Genomic DNA, 11,054 nt, shown 5'->3' on the forward strand with positions numbered 1-11,054 from the left:
ACAGATTGATCAGACATTTGATATCATTTTTCGACACCAATCCTAATTGCTCCACTAATTGTTCCATATTTTGATGCGTACGATGATCTATATTTGCAAGGCTACACTCGCTATAGCTATTATGAGGATGCGTGTCTAGAATGGATCAAGGCTCTTGATGTGTACCATAAGTACTATGGTTATGATCATCAAATAACCATTCGCCGAGTCAAGGATACAGTGTACAGCCAGATCGAAAACGAAATTGTTTTTGCTAGAGCGCTGTTATTTGGGCAAGCCACCATTCCATCTGTGAGAAGAAGTTTGTTATGAGTTTGAGGATTTATGCATATCAGTATCAATAGAGATTGAAACGTGAACGAGCAATGTATAAGCAAAGATTGATGCGTGAAGAAGTTGCTCGACAAGAAGAAGCCGCTCGACATAAACGCGAAGCCGCAGCCCCCGTGAGTAAGATTTGCAGAATCGCTTAGCCATTTCTTCTCCCCCATCACTTGTTGATGATACTAGTTCTCCAGAAGGGGAGAAGGATTTTGCTAACACTACTGAGGAGCCGCCTGATGCCGCTGACATTGTGGATGAGACCATTATAGTTGTTAAGCCCTTGCTTATGTCAGATATAGAGTCCATAATCAGAGATGGAAGATTTGGAGCCACAGAGTCAAGTGATTGATGATTCATTGCGAAAGCAAGCAGAGCACGGGCAGTTCATTGAGGATGTTGATTCCATATCAGTACATAAGCACAGTGACAGAATTGATTCTAGATGTTTCGTTCGAAATGACTGTGGAGGTTGAGACAGAGGATTTCAGTGCACATGATGATCATCGGGAGGGTTATCAGCTTGACATCACTAAGCCAAATACGGTTCTAGCAGTTGGCTTTGTTCCTAATTCCATTGAGCCAGATTTGATACTAGCAGATGCTTACTTTATTGAGGCTAGTCATGGATTGTTATTACCCATAACTGTTATACCGATCCAACCATTCCAGGAAGAGTACATTGCTATCTTCCCAGTCAGCTTACTTCTCCGGCGCAATTTGTATTCTTATGATTCTACGTGGGCGATTTCTTCCATATTTCTTCGCCGGCATATCAAGTTACTCTCACAATTGTCGCAAACATTAAACATCACGAGTTCTTCTGACGGATTACGACTCCTACTGCTTGATTGGATTGTGTATATATTTGATCCAGGAGAACTAGAACTCAAGGTCGAGTTTTTTTTAAGTGGGGGAGAATGATGCAGATAGTAGGCCAAAAAGTAGCATATTTGCCCATTAGGATTTATTTCCATGTTATTTACTTTCCATGATTCTTATTTACATATTATTTAGTTTCTAGGATTTTATTTTTCATGTTATTTAGATTTATGACTTTTATTTACTTTCCATGAAATTTTATTTCAGTTGCCTATATATAGGCCTCATGTATTAAGGATTTTAAGATTTTCATGAATAAAGATTGATTGACTTCTCCCCTCTATTTACAAGTTTCTTCTTCTTCCTCTTATATTCTTTTCCACTTCTCCCTAAATTCTTCTCTTCTTTCTTCTATTTCTCTACCCTTTCTCATATTTCTCTTCCCGGTCCTACATCACTAGTTCTGTTTGTTGCTATCTCAAATTAAGTGAATGGTATGAGTGAGTTGGTGTATGATGTGTGTTGAATGCACGGACGTGCCAATTTGTAAAGTAAATAACCAACATTCAATTCTAGGGGCAACTAACTTCCGTCCCTTGAGATTGGATTTCAGGGGATTGAATAGAAGAGCAGAATGACAGTTCTTTCTTGAGCTTTAATGACTTTTTCGACAAAAGGACTTACGAAGGACGTGTTGTCAAAGTGATAGCTTGTTTTGGTCGAAGCACACAGAATGCAAACGACTTAACGGAGATTGACAAGAATCCGATTAAATTCTTGTTCGGTTTAAAGCTGTCCGGCGCGGTCGGTCAGTGCACCGAGTGTGATTCAAAGGGTCGATGACGAAACGTTTCTTTCCCCTTGGATTGGATTTCATGCGATTGAGAGAAACATGTTTCCATAACAGAAGAAATTACTCTAAACAGAAATGAATGTCAAAAACTACATGCTAGCCAGATAATATACTCAACAGAAAATGCCAACTTCCTCTCGCAGTGTCTCTATAAACAAATTTTCGATGCATTTTTCTGCAAAGAATTAAGAAAAAAAAGAAACACCCATCACACAATATCGAAAAGATAGACAATGCCATAAAGAAGTGTATATTTCAGGGGACGAAGGGATCAGAGATTCAATTTCCAGGCTTTGATGGTGTTGGGGATGAAGGAGGTTTCATATCTGGATACTGCATCCACAAGAGAAGAATTATAAATAAAGAGAAGAATAAAATTAAGAAAGAGTAGAACAAAGTTTGTTTTAAATCTTTAGCACAATCTGATCCGTATATTTGTAATTGATCTATAATGAGATTTAAGAAATGTATATTCATTTTGTAGCAACCATTCCCCAGATACACACAACCTCACATAAATGAATGCATGGGTGTTGAGTTTGTAGTATTATAACCAGTGAAAATAGAGTAATCAATATAACCATACATACAACATCACATAAATAAATGCATGGGAGTTGGGTTTGGGATATTATAATCAGTCAAAATAGAGTAATAAGTATAACCAGACATACAACCTCACATAAATGAATGCATGGATGTTGGGTTTAATCAGTCAAAATAGAGTAATTAAGAGGTTAATCTAAAGTGCTCAAAACCAACTCCAATCTAAGTGTATGCAGTAAGAAAAATCTGATAAAATAAACAAAGAAAAGTATCGTTAAGCAAAATCTGCACACCGGATTGTACCTAGCGAACATGATCAATGATAACAATTTGCCACTTGAAGGAAAGCTTGTTAAAGCTTGAAATTTGAAAAACCAAAGCACGTCGACACGAGCTTGTTTGTAAAAAACAAAACAATTTGAATACAACAAGAACTTGTATTAGAAAAACAAAAAAGAGAACATGTGTATATCTTCCGTGTAGAACAAAATAACTTCTTTTTTTCATGAAAACATAAGAGACGCAACAGTTAACGTTCAGCCCAGAAGAATTTTAAATTTGATACACAAAAAAGCTACTAAATACAAAAGATTTAAAAAAAACAAAAGAAGAGAGAACATGTGTATATCTTCCTTGTAGAACAAAATAACTTTTTTTTCATGAAAACATAAGAGAGGCAACAGTTAACGTTCAGCCCAGGAGATGACTGAAAGACTCTCCACAACTAATCCAAAATAACTTTTTGCATGAAAATTTAAGACAAAAAAATGTCAAACGTTAAAACTAAATGGGGAGAGGTGCAGTGGTCAAAATCTTGGACGACGTAATGAATGGAATTAACGGAGAAGAATTTTAAATTTGATACACAAAAAAGCTACTAAATACAAAAGATTTAAAATCTTATAGAAATACAACAATGGCTACATAAATCACCGTACACAGTACACATATAGAGGCATACGAGCTTTCGTGCTATATAAAAATATATGCATGCATGTATGTATGCATCATATAGTCATACAAGCATCTATGCATGTGGCTCAGTGTGTAATCTAGTAGGTCTTAGCAACATACACAGTACCCGGGAAAATAAGAATGCAGAGACATTACATTTGGATATGGCGAACATGGTCTTTCTGAACTGAGATTTGCTTGTGGAGCAGTTTCCCTGGGCTTTACATATCCATTCTCCATCTTCATGTTTCCATCCCAATGGATGCTTGAAGAAGATGGTTTTTGTCCATTGTTGTTGTTTTGGTTGTTGAGTATTTCTTTGCCCACATTGAGCTTCTGTGATGCTCTAACCTTTTTCTTTCTTGGATACACATGCAAAGATGGTGGAAGAAGGTTTTCTTGTATTTCCTGCGGATACAAAAGAGTGATAGCATAAACACATTTATTTTCTTTCCATTTAAGTAACTTGCTACTGACTTGGAGTCGATGTGGGACTAGGCCCAAAGCAACTCAAAGCTCAATTGAGTTGTTTAAGTTCAAGAGGCCTATGATAGCTACTCAAGTTGATGGAGATATTGATGTGGTACTGTGCCCAATGAACTCGAAGCTCAATTGGTTTTTTTTTTTAAGTTCAAGAGGACTATGAAACTACTAAAGTTGATGGAGATATTGATGTGGTACGGCACAAATCAACTCCAAGCTCAATAGAGTTTTTTAAGCTCAAGAAGCCTACGATAGCTACTCAAGTCGATGAAGATCATGCAAGGTCAAGTTGAGCCAACTCAACTTCCTCTCTCTCTCTCTCTCTCTCTCTCTCTCTCTCTCTCTCTCTCTCTCTCTCTCTCTCTCTCTCTCTCTCAAAGATAGAGAATGAGAATGGGGTCACTTCCTTTCTCTTTGTAGAACTCATCCCTCGTCATATTCACATCTTCTATTTGTTTCAAGCATCATGTGCCCATTTTTTGCCATGTGAAGTTCATATCACATTACTAGAGTAAATGTTTCCACTACTGCAAATTCAATAATACTAACAGATACTTATTTTCTTTTTCTTTTTTGAATGGTGAAGAATTTCATTAAACAGACCGAAAAGGTCAAGATATATACAAAGGAAGCATGAGGATATACAAACAGGCTACAAAGAAGAAAACACTACAGAAGTCAAGGAGGAAGAAAATCATAATGCTCTAGGATCTCCAAGTGAACTCCTCTTTTGGCCATCTTATCCGCCACTTCATTTGCCGATCTCCTCACATGACGGAATGAAATACTGTAAGAGCCCACAATATCCAAAATTTCATTGAAGAAATCCGCAAAACGCCAAGGAAACGGATGTGAACCAGAAATCCACCGAATGACATTGAGGGAGTCTCCTTCCACCACAACACGATTAAGGTCTAATCCCCCTAATAATTTAATCCCTTGGAGGGCAGCCCGCACTTCCTCCTCGCTAGAATCGGCTACTCCAATAAGACTTGCAAAAGTCCACTTGACAACTCCATTTTCATCCCTCAAAGCCCCCCAATGCCGGCCGGCCCGGGTTTCCAAGACTCGAGCCATCAAAATTCAATGTAAGGAAGCCCACATCCGGAGGCTCCCAAACTTGGAATTTGGTAGGAATATCAACACTAGAGCAAACCAAACTCTAACCATTCCATAAATCAAAAGCGGACACAAAGGAAAAGCTAGGGAGAGATTTAGCCCAAGAAACAGATAGTGCCATCACCTTAGAAGCAAGATAAGGGGCACTTTTAGCCACTCTTTTGAAGATTCTAGCGTTCCTTCTTTCCACAAGACCCAAATAACCGCTAAGAAAGAAATATACCATAATATTTTCCCTTTCCTTCTCCAAGGAGAAAAAAACCAACACTCCAAAGCATGTGAAAAATCCTCGAGGGAAAATCCAAACGGCTCTAGCCAATGATCAACATCTTTCTCTCCCTTAAAAAATCCACCGTCTGAATAAGCTTTTGAATGGCGGCCCAACCAAAAACTACAACCCTAGGAGGAACTTGGGAGAGAACTCCCCAGAAGAATCCCAGATCCAAACCCTAACATCCGAACCATCACGTTTAATGTAGCAACTTTCTAGGCACTAAAAAAGGCTGGAAACCGATGGTATTTCCCTGTCAAAAAAGTTACGTCCGAAGGCTGGGACCCAAACAATCGACCCGTCAAACCGCAAGAAGCAATCTTTGACAAAAGCCCCCTTTGAAGAGGAAAGCAAAAAAAGATCCAGAAAAATCTCTTTCAAAGAGGAAAGGGCACACCAAGTATCATACCAGAATCTAACACAATCACCTGCATCTGACGCCGTCTTGGAATCTAAATCAAAAGCTTAGAATGTCACGCCAAAGAGTGCAACCCTTATGAGCAAATCTATCATCAGAAACCCAATGATGCACCATATTTGCTATCAGTCACTTTCACCCATAACGAAGACAGTTCCTCTCCATATCTTCAGAGCCATTTTCCCAGCGAAGACTAATTCACTAGCTTAATCCTTCTAATCCCTGGGCCGCCCGCTTTGATTGGTTTGGAGACATCTTCCCAGTTCACTAACGGAATACCCTTTCCCCCCCTCAGATCCTCCCCCCCCCCCCAAAAAAAAAAAAAAGAAATCTTCTCTGAATTTTCTCAATTCTCGAAACTACACTTACATGACATTTAAACAGGGGCAGCTGATAGATGGGAATACTTATTTTCAACACCTATATTATAGTAACGTCCCACAGAACCTAAATTTGGGATTTCCACAAAATATTCCCATCATGCCTATGTCATACCCCGTACTCAACACTGTGGCTTGGTAACATGCTTAACCTTTCGAATAAGTGTTGAACAACAGACACTATTGGACCAGCCTACAACTATATCACATTCAGTTACCAGAAGCAGCATGAATCAGAAATGGGTGCAGTTACCAAAAGTAAAAGATAAGCTATTTTGAGAACCTAAGGGGTAGTTTGGATACACGGATTTTAGAATCTTGGATTTCCACAAAATCCTAGATGGGAGACAAGAGAAGAAGACCAGCCGTTGTTTTCTGATTTCTCGCCCTTCTTTCTGTCAGCAAGAGAGTTAGGAGATCATCCCATGTTTCCAGGTTTAGAAATCTCAGTATGGGGTAGAGATTTCTAAAACCTGGATTTCTTACTCAAAATCCAAGATCCTAAAGAGAAGTGAAACGGTCTCCTTCTTCTCATCTCCCGTTCAGGATTTTGAGGAAATCCAAGATTCTAAAATCCGCATATCCAAACAGCCCCTAAGTATCTAAAATCAAGAGATTCCAAAGTTGGAGCAGGACACAGTAGAAGACTCGAGCTGCAGTCGTCTCACATCATCACACCCGAACATATATTATAATATAGGCATAAATGATAAATGATAAAAGAGAAGCCAAACCTGCCACCCGTTCTTGCCTCTAAGCCCACCCTTGATTGCATATGCCTCTTTGAAGCCACTCTTGAATAATATTTCCGCCACTTTCAAGGAATTACCATCAAAGCTACCTTACACGGATATGACCATACTCAGCAAACAAAACAAACATGAATGATTTTCTGAAGGGAAAGTTATATAAATGATAGTACCGATACAGTATTTTTTTTTAATGATGAGTACCGATATACTTTTCTACATACCATGTTTTTGGAACTATATTTATACAATAATATACTTTTCAATTGTTATGATACAGCTGTAGACAGATGTCAGCATGTCACGTATTACAGGGCTCTTATGTCTGAGGACTCATGTTTGTGTCTAATTTACACCAGTTTTAAGGTTTTTTTTTTCACAATAGGGGAGTATTTTGAAATTCAATTGTGATCATGTACATCAACCCGACAACCAAAACCACAGTACCAATTTTCTGTTGAAGTTATAGTTGAACCAGTAAGAGGAAAACTGGAGCATCAAATGACACTAACATATCAACGTATCCCTAACGTCGAAGTAAAGTACCCACCGAGACGAATAAACAGCCACAACAAAATCTAATCTTTACATAAATGAAGAAAATTATTAAGAAACTTGTTTGTCTTGAACTGAAGAACTATCTTAGTTTAAAAGTAATTCAACCAATGCATAGTCATTTGATCCAATTTTCCCAAAAGAGGAGCACCAGAGAAAAGTGGATTAAGAGAAACATAGAGACGATGAGACTACTACTAATTCAAAGTTGCAAAACAGTATAATCAGGAAACTGTTTAGTTCTTCCTTGAGGTATATGGTGTTCCTATTTTCCAAGGAAAAATAACTGGTTCCCAAAGTAAAAGTGGTGATCCAAACCATTCATCTGCTGTAACCTAGAATGCATGGGCCATATATGGAAAATCTCCTGCATTGGTCAATACTAACATTCTGAAGGTGGAGAGTTTCATACATTTGCTGTTTTACTCTATGAACTGTCCATTTTACAGGCCATGAATGGAATGGCTAGGGGTCATGCAATCAGGAGGATTTTTGGGGCATGTCCTAATCACCATAAGGACCAAGACATTAATAGTTAGAATATTGAACAAGTGATCGAAACTGCAATTTTCTTGCCATTATTTTCCTCTGGAAAATAGATCCAGACACCACATAATTCTTCTTCTTCCTTATAATAGATGAACACATTAATGTACTCACATGTATTGTTTGCAAAGCTAATGGCATCATCCCTACTGAGGATACTAGAAAACCAAAACAGATATTATAACACGCATTTGATCATCGTCTAAGAATTGTATCAAAACAAAAGTTCTGCGTGCCATAATTTTGTAAATACCACACAAATTCTATTGAGCTCTTAATTCCCCCAACCAAGAATTTGGCAGTAATTAACTCTCATGGAAGAGCAATGAAAAACCAAGAATTACCACAACAGAAGTCCAATTTTTAAAAATGGGAAATAAGAGCCATTTTTAAAGTCCTAGGATTTACCGTTCTAATTCAACATTTAAGTAAAAATTCATTAAAAAGAACCGGGACTCAATTTAAATCCTATGCGATAAAGATAAGATAAACCATATATTTTGTTGAACACTGGAATGCCATAGGTTTTCAAGTTTCTTCATTCTTTTAAAGTTGGTTTTATCTTGTGGATTGAGGATGATGAAATTGAATTACCAATCACACATCACATACTGAGTCAGATTTCTTTCCCATCTTTGATTAGTTTACATGTTCTATACAGTACATTACTATGTACCAGCATTTACAAACTGAGTTGACTTGCGCAAGTTAATGATTGACACAGACAAACTTTTTATTGACTAGGGCAATTGAAAGGAGTTTTTTTATTGACTTGGTAGGGTGAAAACCGAGTCAACTTGGTGAATCAGTGATTGACTAAGGGAGTTTTTTAAACAGAAATACCATAGAATATTTTTAAGTTGACTAAGATCTTATGTAGGTTGTTAGAATACGATTGATTCCATTATATCTGTTGAATTCACATCATTAAGTATTTGCTATATTTTTACTAAAACAATATCTAGAAGAGAAGATCCAGTATCCAATTTGATTCATTCAGGTGGACTTATGATTACATGATCTGTTTTCAAAACACAATATTTCGAGAGAGGGAAGAAAGGTCAAAATCTCATTAAATGTGGTTGAGACACCAACACATAATTTTCAGCAGATATAAATTGTCCTACTATTGAGTTATTTTGGTTTTGGAGCTTGATACAATAAATCCTAAATGGAAATCTTCAATGCTCGTTTTCTCATTTCTATTTAGATTTGTATAACATTTATATTATGATTTCCCATGACGCAAATTCTCAAGTGGGGACTTCATATACATTTCAGTATTTCACATTTTCCTAAAAAAAAAATTCCATGTTACATCTAAGTGATCTTTCAATTCTGCTTTCATTTTCATTTCAATTCAGTTTTCAACTTTATTATGCGGCACACATCAATTTCAGCAGATACGAAAGGAAAAATCTTCAAAGACCATACATCAGTTTGATCTTCTCTATTTTTATTTTTATTTTTGAATGATTTTGATCTTTCTTTTTTCTATCCAATTATTCTTCTACCATTCCCACTGAGCTTTTTTTTATTCTGAATTATGCACACGAATATCAGCAGACCGAAATGAAAAGTATTCAATATCTATTTATCCTTTTAAAGGAAAAATCTTCAAAGTCCATATATCAATTTGATCATCTCCTTTTTTTTTCTGAATTATATTATGCACAAATGAATACCAGCAGACCCAAATGAAAAGGATTCAATACCTATTAATGCATTTATATTAGACTAAGTATACACAAAATATGCATTTATCCTTCTCAACACACACAAAGCAGTATCCTGAATTTTTATTAGAAGGCATCCATACTTACTTGTCAAGAACACATATGGTGGTATTTCCCGGATCATTGAAATTCTTTAAAACCTCCTTTACAAATGCCTCTTCTCCTCCTTCCAAAAACTCAACATGAACTCCATTTTTATTCAATAATTTCAAATTTGGAGAACCCAAATAAATCAAACTCTGCTTATTCCTGATATCCAACAATTGCGTATTGGGATCATCCCTGAGCATTTGATAGGCGTCAAAGGCGGTAGTAAATTTGAATTTCTTTAGATAATATTGGGCTATAGGGATTACAACAAGCCAAATGAATGTGATACTAGCGACAAAAAAAGGGTATCTGTTGAAGAAATCATCAATGGAAATTATAATTGATTCAATGTTGATTTTATCAGAGACTTGATCAGATGAAAAAACTGTTTCAGTTGCAAAAGAAGGGAGAGGGGCTGAGATTGCCATCAATGAAAGGGAAATGTGAAGCTTTAGAGAATCTCTAAGAAGAGGTTCAGTTTTGAAGTTGAAATTTGAGAGGTGGGTAGTGGGGATTTTGAGAAGATAAGTTGGTTTGTGGATTGAAACTTGATTTTGGAAGAGCTTTGGGAGATGGGTTGTGGGAATTTTAAGAAAAGAGGAGGTTTTGGGGATTAAAAGGTGGTTTTGAATGGTATTTAGAACAAGGGTACTTGAGGTTTTAAGTAAAGAAGAGGCATTGAGGATGATAAGGTGGTTTTGGAGAGATAATGGAAGGGTTTGGAGTGTTGGGATTTGGTTAATTGAAGAATTTAAAAGGGAGAAAGTGGTTTTGGGGGTTTTGCAAAGGGAGGAAAGATGGTTTTGATGGGTTTGGAATTTGGAGATGGTTTTGGTGATGGAGATGTGGTTTTGGAAGGGGGAGGTGAGTATTGAGGCAGTTTTGGAAATGGGTTTGTGGGATTTGGAGAGGTTTTGGATTGGGGTAAGAGATGAAAGGCCAAGGGTAAGAAACTCCATTGATGAAACTGGATAGATTTCAAGACGTCCATTAAAAATTCTCTTTTTGGATTTGAAAAGGCAGTGTAGTGGCAGGATAAGGTTTTCCCTTAATGTTTAAATGACTATAATACCCCCATTCTTTCTTATGAAGCAAACCATACAAAAGTAACAAAATTGGAAGTGAATATATCCGTCCCCTCTTCTTCCCCAGAACCACCCCTTGTAGGCCTCTAGTGTATTTATGATTATGGCTACGTTTTTTAGGGTGGC

At 37.0% G+C, this 11,054-nt stretch overlaps 1 protein-coding gene across 2 annotated transcripts; it reads right to left on the reverse strand.

The window, feature by feature from the left end:
* Window positions 1-2,024: 2,024 nt before the first annotated feature.
* LOC143858582 (Rhodanese/Cell cycle control phosphatase superfamily protein) lies at window positions 2,025-10,847 on the reverse strand. 2 transcript variants are annotated; one of them, XM_077369252.1, is made up of 4 exons: window positions 9,841-10,847; window positions 6,902-7,004; window positions 3,653-3,904; window positions 2,025-2,329 (listed from the first exon to the last, which is right to left on the reverse strand). In XM_077369252.1, the coding sequence occupies exons 1-4, from the start codon at window positions 10,800-10,802 to the stop codon at window positions 2,276-2,278; spliced, it is 1,371 nt and encodes a 456-aa protein (XP_077225367.1). In that variant the 5' UTR covers window positions 10,803-10,847; the 3' UTR covers window positions 2,025-2,275. The 2 variants fall into 2 exon arrangements, with proteins under 2 accessions (XP_077225367.1, XP_077225369.1); XM_077369254.1 differs by having other exon boundaries at window positions 6,902-7,008; window positions 9,841-9,976.
* Window positions 10,848-11,054: the final 207 nt, after the last annotated feature.

The sequence above is a fragment of the Tasmannia lanceolata genome, unplaced genomic scaffold (genome assembly GCF_043159265.1).
Source record: "Tasmannia lanceolata isolate RefF3 unplaced genomic scaffold, GAP_Taslan_0.1 ptg000026l, whole genome shotgun sequence".
Taxonomy (NCBI): domain Eukaryota; kingdom Viridiplantae; phylum Streptophyta; class Magnoliopsida; order Canellales; family Winteraceae; genus Tasmannia; species Tasmannia lanceolata.